The sequence below is a fragment of the Microtus ochrogaster genome, chromosome 19 (genome assembly GCF_000317375.1).
Source record: "Microtus ochrogaster isolate Prairie Vole_2 chromosome 19, MicOch1.0, whole genome shotgun sequence".
Taxonomy (NCBI): Eukaryota; Metazoa; Chordata; class Mammalia; order Rodentia; family Cricetidae; genus Microtus; species Microtus ochrogaster.
This window is the reverse complement of record NC_022021.1, coordinates 58,649,009-58,661,918: the sequence shown is the minus strand read 5'-3', so window position 1 is coordinate 58,661,918 and position 12,910 is coordinate 58,649,009. Positions and strand designations below refer to the sequence as shown.

The following is a 12,910-nucleotide window of genomic DNA, read 5'->3' as shown; positions in this document are numbered from 1 at the left end:
AACAGCAGAGAGCCAGCAGAACGGTGAAGAAGGCACGCCTACTCCTGAGGACAAGGAGAGTGGGCAGGAGGGGGGTGACAGCATGGAGGTGGAAGGGACCAGTGATAGCAATACTGGCTCAGAGAGCAACAGTGCAACAGTAGAGGAGCCTCCCACAGACCCCATGCCAGAAGACGAGAAGAAGAAATAAATGTTGCCTTGTTTTATGTGTCCTAAAACTTTTTTAAATGAAAAAAAAATGTTTTTTGGTTTTAATGGTGAAAAAAAAAAGCCATATAACATCATCTATACTAAGACCCATTTTAACGAACACCAAATTAACGAATATCAAAACATTATGCACGACAGGTAGTGGTGACCATGCACAGAAAATCCAACATTTTCTGTCTTAAAGGATTAGAGCTGATGTGGCGAGACACTGACGGTAAAGTCAACATAAAACTGACAGCCTTGGCTATGCTCGGCACCTGCAACTCACTAGAGCTAATAACGGGCACAAGCTTTCCAAAAGAAGCTACATGGGTGACGGCAGGTGCTAAACAGTACGCAAACCTGTGCTCAAATGAAGCACAGCCAAGAGCAAAGCCATGAACAGGAGCCATACCTCAGGCCTACGGCCGCACTGGGTGGGCCAAGTGCACTTGCTTCCCGAGTATATTCCAACTGACGGCTACGGTCTTCAAATCCTCACCTCCGTAGCATCCCTGTTTCTGACACAACACATGTCACTATTCATGAACAGCATTTGCACCTGTCGTTACCTGACCACGCTGGTGGTAACAGGACTAAATCCTCTACGGAACCAGCCTAGTGCCTTCTCATCCCGACCCATCAACGGTACTGACAACTGGTTAATAAAAACTTAACCAGTGCATGGGGCTTACGGGGGGTGGGGCTAGAAGCCCTGTAAAAGTGTAAGATAAATGAGTAACGCGGTTCACCTGGAGCTCTTTGTATTTTGGACGCAGTGAGCAAATGCCCATCTACATGTGACAGAAAAAACAAACCACGAAGCCAAGAGATCACACATCTGGCTGGATAAAATTCTGTCTTGACATATGAACTGTTTATGAATAACTTGAAAATGGTGCCCAGCCCCAGATTGGCCAGGGGTGGGTCTGCTGTTTTACACCTTTGAAGTCTGCAGTGCCCCATTTTACGCTAGCCCTAAACAGTTTGCCATTTGATGGCTGTGTGTTTTCCAATTTATAGGACGGCACATTTTAAAAGTAATCTTATCCAGGCCAAATAATCGTAACACCTGCAGTAGAGTGAGCCTAAGGGGTTATTGTTAATAGCTGACCTTTACAGTTTCTGCAGCTTATTGATTTCACACATCTCCCTAAAATCCTTACAATGGAGATGGGTTAAGAACTTGTCTTTAGGGGCTGGTGAGATGGCTCAGTGGTTAAGAGCACTGACTGCTCTTCCAGAGGACCCGGGTTCAATTCCCAGCACCCACATAGCAGCTCTCAGCTGTCTGTAACTCCTGTTCTAGAGAATCTGACATCGTTATATTAATGTACATGAAATAAAGTTAAATAAATTTTAAAAAAAAGAGCTTGTTTTTAAAGCAAACTCAGTAACATGAAAAAGAAGAGCGAACTTCTAGCAAACTCCTGTTATTATTAGGTCTAGATTTATGCCACAGTTTTACTAATTATGTGGGTAGAAAAAAAGAGAGCTTTAAAAATGGTATTTAATGTCCAAAGGTCCTCGGGCTGTCCTGCTTTAAGCCTGAGCTTTAATAAACACTTGTACTTCATTAACTTTTAACGTCGCTACAGAACTACAGTCCCCGGATGAGCTGACAAACGTGCACCCCGGAATTCTGCAGACTGAATCAACGAGAACCAGGTGGGGTTTGAGCTTTTCTCCCTGCATCTGCTTCCTTGTGTCCCCGAATACCGACTGGGGGTTTTAAGAGGATTAACTTTTTTGCTTGAGAAGGTTAAAGATTGAAATTCTACAGTTTTGTAATAGTGATTTAGCATTAAACCTGTACGAGACCATGGCAGGATGTGTAACCTATGTTGACTGCTTTTTCTCTGAGGTAACTGCATTAGAAGCAAAGAGGTAGTGGAGGCCAAGAGAGGCTGTTTTCCAGTGTGCCTTATTTTCAACTACGCTTCTACACATCAAAGAGTCAAGCAGTAACTACACAACTAGCTTTATTAGACTGGTTTTACATAAAGAAGCCAGATTAGTTTCTTTGCCTATCTAAAATACAAGGTACATGCACTCAGATTATTCTAAAACATGCTGTAGCGAAGTCTACATTGAAATCGAGTTTTATGACTGGTTCTCTCTCGGGGCAAAGCTGATCCATTAGACATTTCCCGAATGAGTCCTCATGCAGTAGCCACACAACCGTCTCCGTTGGTGAGGGCACTGGCTCACTGGGACATTTCCTGTTTGGGAGTCAACATGCAAACTTGCTTCATTGAGGCTCGTCCTTCAATGATCTCTCATGCTCACTCATGAACTTACGTTGGATAATCACCCCCAACCCCCGTGTAGACTTCACGCTCCAATGTTCACAGCACCACTATTAGACAGGAGGAAGGTTGCAGCTAAACACGAATACAGCAATATGACTAGGCTACCTTCGGTGAGAAAATGGAAAATACAGCAAGTGTTTATTTCTTGGCATATATACATAGAAAGTTCATTCCTGCCCCAGACCAGACATTGATGTCCAGCTTGAATGGTGATGATGCCATTGCCCTGTAGTGTGAATTCTGGTCTTGGACCCCACCTGACCTCTCTGAGCCTGACTTTGATTATCTACCTTCAGTTCTGCCATTTTCCCAGTATCAGGTTGGTTTTGCCAAGTGGGCAACTGAATATTATATGAACAGAAGTGTCTACTGTCTCACGACAGTTATACATGTGAAGGAAATCAGAAAAGTATCAGTTATAAAAATATAGATGGTAATATATATCAGCAAGTCTAATATAAACAACATTCTGAGAGTAAAAAGTAAATTTGCATCCAACCTAATGAGTTCATTCTTCATAGCCTTTTGTTTGGTAACCTCCATGAACTATTAAAGTGTGCCCATGCTCTCAAACTCTAAAACATTCCCGTGAGCACGCCTGGGGGTAACCAGTCACTAATGGAGAAGCCCCTGCCTCCTCCATGTCACACTGGAAAGTTAGGCACAAACGCATTAATGGCTTTAGTGCTAAGCCCTGGATACCTGGATTGTTCAATAACAAAGCAACCAGGAGCACCAAGTTTAAGATACTCCCAAGCCGCATGTAAAACTCTACCTCAGAAATGGCAGATATGAACAACACCATCTTCTGTTGGGTGTGCCTGCACCCACCCAAAGTCCCAGACACTCAGGACGCTGGGACAGGAGGATCACTTGAGCCTAAACAACGTAATGAGATGTGTGGGTGGGTAGCTCAGTGGCAGAGTGAGTGAGTATCCAGCAAGTACAAGGCCATGGGTTCAATCCCCACCCAGTAAACTTTACAAGACCCTGCGGCTCCTTCAGCTCCATACAAGGACCTCTACTGCTGTGGCGGACACTGAGATCAGTGGGTGTTCTGGGATTCTGCCTGTGGCCGTGATGAAGGCTGCCTTTCAGTGAACGCCTCCTTGCTGTCCTTGAAAACAAAGCAAGGTAGAGTCAACTGGAATAATTTTAAGCTGAAGAAACAGTGTATAAAGTGTCTCCTCAACCAAACGTTGGAGCCATCTGTCCTGGTGTTTGTCTGTGTCCAGAAACGTGTCCCCAACTTAAACAGTGATATTTAAATGCTTGAGAGAGTTTATGGTGTTCATTGCCAACCCTTATGGGTGCCTTCTACAGGGCTGCTGAAACTGGCTTTGAAAGAAGTTATCAATAAGCAGATTTTTGTGAGGTTTCGGGTAATTTAAGAAAATGGGTACTTTTACATAGTTCATTTTAAAAGTTCATTCTTTTCCTCAGTAACAACTGGTAACATTGGTAAAAACAGCAGGGCGCAAGCCAGTATTTTCTAACTGGTAGAACCAGAAATGAATCTACCCTAACCATCTCTTTGGCCAGATGACAAAATCTGGACAGGCGGCCCTATGGCACTGCTGGCTGAGGAGGGTCTAGACCCTTGCTCCTGCGGTTTGGACGGCTAGTCAGTCTCATTAGAGCAGTGCAGCCACATGGCACTGTGGCTTATTTCAATTCCCCACTCTCTATGCAGCTAAACAAAGAGCTTTACAAATCTCAGTGCAAACGTCCTGAAACAGCACAGAGTCCTTCAGCTATTCAGAGGATAAAGTCAGTTCATGTAGTGCTTGAAGGAGAATCCCAGATAACCTGGAACAGAGATGGCCCAGTTGTGACTTTGTCCTTGAGGGCGATGATTATTTCATCTGAAGTCACGGCCAGTGTTCTAGCTTTCCCTTACAGGTCCCACTGAAGCTGGCAGGAGCCAGTCTTTACTGCGGCATGTAACCACCTTGTCTCACAGTCTGTGGCAAGTAGCTTTTAGGGATTTCGTCATCCATTGCTGTCTCCATTCCAGCTGATTCAAATCCCTCTACCTGCCCCCGAGTCCCTGCGCCAAGAGCATCTGCAGGGCCTTCCTGAAACAGCCCCCGCTGCACAGACCCACAGGGCTGTGAGATGTGCTCTGAAACCCGCTGCTGTTTCAGTCTGAGAAAATCCTCCTCACTGCCCGACAAGGCTTGGTTTGACCTTTCAAAATGTGAAATATCTGGACTGGCCTCAGGCTGACCGCAGTTCTGTTTGAAATACTGTTGTCTGGGCAAAATCTCATCACCGCTGTCGACATTATCTGCCAACTGCAGGTCCTCTGGCCGCTCCTCGGAGTCTAGCAGGGGCTGGGTGGACTCGGACCTGGAGAAGACCTGCACTGAGGGAACCTGGTGCCTGTAGCCGCTGTGCACCACAGTGGAGTACTGCACAGTGCTCGCGGTGTTCTGAGAAGACTCATTTTCCTCATTGCTAGAGATGCTGGGCCTGGAAGACGACATGCATGAAGACCCCCCAATGCCACTGCTGTGACCTTCTGTACTTATTTTTTCCTTCTTGAATAGGTCCAATGACTTCAGATCATCTGGACAAGGCTTTTTATTGTTTGCTTCTATTTCCACAACGCTCACATCAGTGAAATTGCCATCTGAATACATATGATCTTTGGAGCTAAAATTGTGCTGGAAAGAAAGAAAAATGAACAATTACTCTGGGCATATTCCAATTGTTCTAGCCATCTAAGCAAGTTCTATAACCAGCTGCAGTGCAGATAAATGAAATAAAGAAGTCTGAATCAGTGCAATTTCCAGTTTCCAAATTAATATTGTTATAAGCTATAAACAGGCTCTAAATAGTATTGAATATTTCATACTTACAGTAGGCCTAGAATTAAATAGACAAAAGAAATGCCTTGGAAACATTAAAAATGCAAACTTGAATAAGTGAGGTTTTGTAAATTATAAAATTTTACAGGTATGACTTATTAAGTTTTAGGATTTCTAGGGCTAGGAAGGACTGCCCCTCTAGGGTGTGGTCTGTGTGTGACGAGTCTAGTGCAGTTCCCAGGACTCATCTGCTCAGGGTGAAGACAGCAGGATGCCACCAGCACTTAACACCCAGCCCAGATCCCTGTAACAGGCTCTTAGTTTCCATTTTCAACAAAGTCTTTGTTGTGTTTACTGAACGGCATGAGGAATGCACAAACGACCTATGACAAACGATGTGCTAGAATGGATAGAGATTATTTACGGTGTGATAACTGCTATTTAAGAACTAATCTATTTTTACCAGGTCTGAATATATTTTAGTTAAACTCTATAAACATACACTAATAAATAAGCCTGTATACTATAAACAATAAGAAGATATTATCTTACCCTTGGAGGTGTGTGAGGTGACCACTGAGCAATATGACTCTTTGAAGGATCTGGAACATTTGGCCAGATATGTTTTTTAATTCTGAAGAGAAAAGAAGAAGGGCATATGTAGAATCATAAAACAATGAGAAGCCTTTGTCATCCAAGCATCTTAAGTACCAAACCAACAAAAATAATAAGTTATCCTAAAGTCAAACAAATTATTACTTGTTACCAAGAAAAAGATATTAGTAAAAACACATACAGACTGTATTCCTAATGGAAAATGGTTAACAATACTAATGCTAATTATCAGTATTCAATTCCTCTAATAAACTCAATTAAGAACTTTAGATCATAACATGTGTCCTATCAGAAACAAATGCAAAGACATTTAACTTTCAATTAAAAGTATTCAGTCAGAGAATTAAATAAAAATGGCTTACTAATATCAAGTAAAATATGATAAACTTGTTTTTTCCCAAAAAAGATAAGACATTATGGAGCAGAAAGACAAGGTAGCAATGGTGGCACACTCAAGTTATAAACCCAACACTCAGAAGGCAGAAACAGCACAGACAGGAGTTCAAGACTGGTCTGGGTTATATAAAACCAATCTCAAAACATAAAAATTCAAAAAGAATAAACCTAGTTTGGGGGAACAGAGATGAGAGTCTAGAAGTATATATGGACTTACAGAAACAACTGATTTTTGGCACAGGAACAAATACATTTACTTGAAAAGAGCTGTTTCAAAAATTCATATAACTAGATGGGGAGGGAGAAACCTGACCCTGACCCAAACCATGCCCCAAATTAATTCAGAGTGGATTACAGATGATAGAGCTAAAACCAGTGAACTTCTAGAAGAAAACAGATGACCCCGGGGTAGACAGATTTCTTAAAAAGGTTACAAAATGCAAGAACCAGAGGGAAAAGCCTGGGAAAGGACACTTCAAAATTAAAAGCTTCTGCTTTCCCAAAGTCATAGTTTAAAAAGCAAAACAAAACAAAAAACAAACAAACAAAAAAAACCCCCGAAAAACAAAACACGCAAACTGAAACAAAATTTGCAAAACATTTGAAAACATTTTTCATTCTCAAGCAAAAAGAACATTTACAACTCAATATTTGCAAAACAACCCAATTTAAAAGTGGACCAAGACTGCAGCAGCTACAGCATTAACGAGCAAGGCGATGCATGAGAAGAGCCGCAAGACGATGCATGAGAAGAGCCGCAAGGCGATGCATGAGAAGAGCCCCTGGGGTCAGGAAAGTGGGCACGAGACACAGGAGTGCTTGGCCACACCCACACTTTCAGGAACACCTTGGTACCAAGTGCCAGTAACAGTGGGATGCCTGCAAGAGGGCAGCACCGAGAAAACTTGGGGCTGTTTCTTTACTCTTTCGTTGTGCTGGAGCTGGACCTAGAGGCTCACATGTGTGATATGAACGCTCTGCCATGGAGGTGCATGCCTGGCTCCAGCGGCCTCTCATAAAGTGATTATCTGAGGCCCATGAAAACATGCACCCATGCAGTTTGGGATGTGAATATTCATAGAGTATTATAAACAATAGGCAAGAATTAGCAACCTCTAAACTCCCTTATATATACTACACTATAGACCGTATTGCAGCAGCATAAAAGAAAAAAACTCACCTGAGCAATACAATAGCATGAATGAGCTCACAAGCAGCTAAATGTGAGACGCACAGAGACTGCAAGCACAGGAAATTCCAGCTAAGACAGAGCTACAAGGGAAATGGGCTAGTCCCTGTGGGGCAGGGGCTGAGAGAGCAGGCTAGGAGTGAGCAAGGAGGCTTTGAGAAGTGGGGACACATGGCGGTGATGCATCTGTACACAGTAACTTCAAACAGTTAAATACTATTACGTAACAAACTGCAGCTCCAATGTGAGAACTGGCACTTACAGGTCTCGTTTATTAAAGCAGAACAGGACTCCCAGAAGAGTTGTCAAGAGGAACGCTAAGCACACAGGCACCACTATGGCTTCTATTTCTCCTTGAGCTAAAAGACAAAAGGTAAATGAGAAGTAACAGTTAGCACATACAAAAAGAGGGAAAAAAGCATAAGGTCCTCACTGGACACTGCCTGACTTTCTGTTTATGGAGACAGTGTCTCACAACGTACCCAGGCTGACCTGGCCTCACTAAGGAGCCCACCTAGGCTGTATTGTCTGTCTTCCAAGTACCTACACTGCAGATTATCAACCAAGTATACATTCCTTTTGCCCGCCCTGCTGGTTTTCAGTTTTGAGGAGTCTTTCTTCCTCTCTCTGTCCTTACTTGCAAACCTGGCTATGTAGTAAGCATAAAACACACATTGGCTGGGAGAATAAAATGAGTTTAGCTCACTGGGTCATGATCATCAGAATGATAATATATCTGCTCTAAGACCAAGAATTTAAGGAGGGATGCTCACGAGGCATGAGGGTGGACAAGTAGACAACTCATTCAAGAGCAGCAAAGGGGCCCGGCACACTGGTGCTTGCCTACAGTCTCAAGTATGCACAAGGTGGAGGGAGGGGGAGGACTGGGAGTTTGAGGCCAGACTTGAGCCTGGGCTATATCACTAGAAATACTGTCTCAAAAACAAATAAAATATTTAAAGATGAAATCTGAAATTCTTAAATGCCACACAAATCATATAGTCTATATGCTTTTAAAAGAGGACTTAACAAAGGACTCATGAGGGAGAGATGCTGGAGACATTTTAACCGATCTCCCTTGTGGCAGCACCTGGTTACCTCCTCCAGCTCTCTCCACCTGCCTTCCCCCTGGTGCTGAGGCCTCAAGTTGGCCTGCCACATGCTAAGCTTGCGCTCTGTCATCTATCACGGAGCTAATGCCTTTTCATTACTCTTTATAGGAAGAAAACAGGAGCGTAACCCTTCAGAAATACAGCTTACTTATTTTTAGTTTCCTATCACATATATTCCCTTGTAAGTAACCTACATTCCATGAGAACCAACAGAAATTAAAAAAAAAAAAAATCAGATGAATGCTAGGAATAAACTAGTAGTTGGCTTTTGTTTTTGCTTTTTTTTTTTTTTGGTTTTTCGAGACAGGGTTTCTCTGTGGCTTTGGAGCTTGTCCTGGAACTAGCTCTGTAGAGCAGGCTGGTCTCTCACAGAGATCCACTGCCTCTGCCTCCCAAGTGCTGGGATTAAAGGTGTACGCCACCACCGCCCGGCTTGATTTTGCTTTTGAGGCAGACTTTAACTTGGGATCCTCCTGTCTCCACCACTTCCCCAGAACTGGTGGGCATACACCACGATTCTCACTCAGATGTGAATCCTGAGTGCTAGGATGCTGTGCGCAGACCAACTACCTAACTTAGGGGCAGCTGCTCTCATAACTGCTGCTAAGCCAAGCTCTGCATTTCTTGTGCCTGTCCTGGGCCCTGGGCCTGCTGTCCTCAAGATGCCTCTTTGTCTTATTTTCCACATGGTATACGCAGCTTTGTCTCCTCCAAGAACCTTCCTGAAAGGTGAAACAGCCCCTGCTGATGGCTTTAGACTTGCATTGTTTGTGAATTAAATTTCCCAAATAGCTGTTTTAATTACTTTTGGCAGTATCTCTCTTTTGGGGCAAGACTCCCATGCCATTTGAGGAAGTTGTAATGGATGCTGCAGACAGGTAACTACCACCACAACAAAATCAAATTATAAAGTAGTTTTAGTATTACTGACCCATTTTTAAAAAATGTAAATAGAGAAGAGACATTGATAAATTACTTTAGAGAATCCTCTAAAGTAAAGAGAATTCATAATCCTCTTTACAATGTATTGCAAAAATTTCCTATAGTGACTATGGCTTTTGCAACTAGGGAAATACTTTTAAAGTTTACTATATGTTTCAAGTATTAGCTGTTATGGATCTACGAACATGTCATCACATGGGATCTCATTCCAGAAGCTACATTAATTTTCCCTTGTAGAAAAGACCAGGATTTTATGTAATCATACTCATATATTATCTTTACATTCAACCCACAATGAACATGGACATTACTATAGACCATTCCCCTAGCAGCATTTGGGAAATTACAAATAGTTTCAATAAAATAAGAGAAAGTCTACAATGATTCAAAAAAGAATGTGTTGTAAGTCTTCAGGAAGACAACAGAGCAGCCACACCAGAGGGTAAGGATGTAAACAAGGAAGGAGCATTCACTTGCAAAGACAGGATGAGGTAAAGTAATGGACCTCTGGTCACAAGGGCAGCTGATTCCAACAGGGAACGGAGCACAAGCCACCCAGCTTCCTTCCATTATGTGAGGGACAAATACAAAGAGATATATTACAATTACTACGAAATCTGTGAGTTTTGCAAACAGCTGGATGGCCGTGGCAGGAAGGAGACGGTAGCTGCAGCTGTGTGTGGAGTCTATATGGGCATATGAGGAAACTGGACCAGTGACAGAGCGCTGCAGAATACAGAACCTGGAAAAGTGCAGTGCAATGGGTCCTTGACGAGTGCCGTCAGGTAGCCTCTCACCAGGAGTGGCAGGGCTGGAAACTGACTTCAGTAGGGCAGCGAAGGAGCCAGACTAGGTTCTCAAGCAATCTGTCTTAAGCAGAGGGACCAAGTGTAGGAAAGATGCAAACTCAACACAAACCACCCTCTGAATAGAAGAACCTACAAAGAATGGTCAGTAAGCCCTTGGGATTTCAGTACAGGTGGGTTCAGCCACCAGTTAAGCAGGTTCCAAAGGGGGAGGAATTCCTATAAAGCAACAACCTAAACCAAGTGAGCAACATAAGCGTCCTAATGTGCACACACCATTCTATGACTCTTAACCGCCCCCATTCCCACACACGCACAGCCAGGGCTCTGATGCTGTTCAGCACTTAACCACTACGCTGCATCTTCATCCGCCAACAGTGTACTTTTAAACAACGTTTCAGCAGAGTAAATCCATTTCTAGTCAAACTTCAAATAGATAAACTTCAGGACTTCTTACCAAACTTTGGTGTTGTAAAAGTGAATTCTGGACCGTCTTTCCCACCTTCATCTGTGTACGCTGCCATTCGTACCATGTACAACGTATCACTACTCAAAGAGGACAGTGTATATTCTGTGTGGGAAGAATCCACATTCACAACTGCAAGGAAAAATGATGTTTCTTTTATCCAGTGTATTTGATATATCTGTCATATATTTGGCATTGTAAAGTATTAAAAAGGAATAAAAATACTTTTCCAGCAAACTTTTACAACTAAATTTTTTAAAAAAAGATTTATTTATTTATTATGTATACAGTAGTCTGTGTGTATGCCTGCAGGCCAGAAGAGGGCACCAGATCTCATGATAGATGGTTGTGAGCCACCATGTGGTTGTTGGGAATTGAACTCTGAACCTTTGGAAGAGTAAGCAGTGCTCTTAACCCCTGAGCCATCTCTTCAGCCAAACTAAAAATTCCTTAAGGAAAAAAAAATATTTAAAGTTTGAAATCATCACAAAATCACATTTATTTACTACTCTGTGCGTGTGTGTGAGGGTCAGAGATCACTTTTGAGAATCAGTTCTCAATTCGCTCCCCTCAAGCTCCACCATGTTGAGCTGCGGGCATTAGTCTCGATGGGCAATGCCCTGACCTGCTGAGACACACTACCAGCTTACAATACAGTGTTTTAGAAAACAGATTCATAAACACAATTGCAGAGACATCTGCAGGTGTCTGCTAAGGATGCTATATACTGTAAGACACATTATGTGAGAAACCAGTATTTAAAAGCTGAAGAAAAAGTTATAGTAACATATCCTTAGTTAGTAATTGCCACAATCTTATTACCAATTTCATTTCCAACAATGGTTCTGTAAGATATCGAGTAGTTTCTAATAAATCCGTTCTGGTCATCCACAGGAAGCTGGTCCCATTCTAAGACAGCTTCATTTTTCCCCACTTTCTTTGTCCGGACAGTAGGCCCTCTAGCAGGCGCTGGAAGACAGTAAATGCATCTGGTAAGTTTAGGAAGTAACACACGCCAGTAAAGAGTTATGTAATAAAATTATTTGAACATAATAAGGATTTTTACTTAAAAGTGATCGAGGTTTTAGTGAATGTTAAAGGCATTTCTCAAAGCAAGTGAGGAGGGGTGAACTCACCAGCTTGTTTGAGGTAGGCCTTTACTGACTCAGCGCTTCCAGGGCCACTGGAAAACACCGGAGTCACGGTGATCAGATAGCACTTGCTCTCCAGAAGGCTTCCTATAGAACAGAAAGTAATTTCCCCCAAATGAGAAATTTAATTTAAATTCCATGTTTACCTTATAATTTCATGACTACTTAATTTTCCTATCTTCTAGAAACTGCAGTTTTATATATAAAGTTGCCCTTCATACACCAAATGCAAACTTAATACAGTAAGACGCTGGCTGTGTGATTCTGGCATGCGGGTGGCTGAAGTGGGAGGAAACGACTCTGGGCGACACTCTGAGTTCAGGGCTAGGAGAGCTACCTAGCTGACAAACACAAAAACCAAAAGGCCACTCTTATTGACAAGAGAGTGAACCAAGAAATATAAAAAGTATTCATATTGTTAACAGAAGTAGACTGCCTTTATGTTTAGGACGATTAAGTAAAACACTTCAAATTATTATGAGAAGGTTTAATGTTTTAGCTAATTTTGAGACCTGTCAATTGTCAGCAGCAAAATCGTGAGATGAACACAAGCACAGCTGTGGTTAGCCAGGTGCTGGGAAAATGACAGCTAAGGCTGCTTCCCTCAATTTTAAAAGAAAAAACTTGAATATAGTACTTCGTTTATTTCTAATCCTTCCAAATGGTCAAAGTAGTTGTAGCAGGCAACTAAGGTATGGTTTAGCAGGCAACAGTTAAAATGGTCTTTTATAAAATATATTTCAATCATACCTGAAAAGTAAGGTGGTTATTACAGTTATACCTTCAACATGAATTATATTTCCCTCACTAACATCCATAAAATTATACAAGCCTTTCATCTTCCTAAAAAGAGAAATGTAGGGATAAGTCCCGCCCCTTAGGGGGCGTGTTCGCCTCGGGCTAATGTTTGCCTATAAAT

General features: G+C 42.3%; 1 protein-coding gene and 1 pseudogene across 2 annotated transcripts in view; one reads left to right on the top strand and one right to left on the bottom strand.

The window, feature by feature from the left end:
• LOC102002101 overlaps positions 1-205 on the top strand; it is a 1,532-nt pseudogene extending 1,327 nt beyond the window's left edge.
• A 1,949-nt stretch (positions 206-2,154) lies between these two features.
• Positions 2,155-12,910, bottom strand: part of Il6st (interleukin 6 signal transducer) — a 39,684-nt gene continuing 28,928 nt past the window's right edge. For both annotated transcript variants that reach the window (XM_005356799.2, XM_026783730.1), the window contains 6 exons: positions 11,977-12,078; positions 11,663-11,809; positions 10,832-10,972; positions 7,777-7,873; positions 5,867-5,948; positions 2,155-5,170 (listed from right to left, as the gene is read on the bottom strand). In XM_005356799.2, the coding sequence (XP_005356856.1) occupies positions 4,433-5,170; positions 5,867-5,948; positions 7,777-7,873; positions 10,832-10,972; positions 11,663-11,809; positions 11,977-12,078 (1,307 nt within the window). In that variant the 3' untranslated portion in view covers positions 2,155-4,432. The remainder of the gene's footprint in view (positions 5,171-5,866; positions 5,949-7,776; positions 7,874-10,831; positions 10,973-11,662; positions 11,810-11,976; positions 12,079-12,910) is intronic.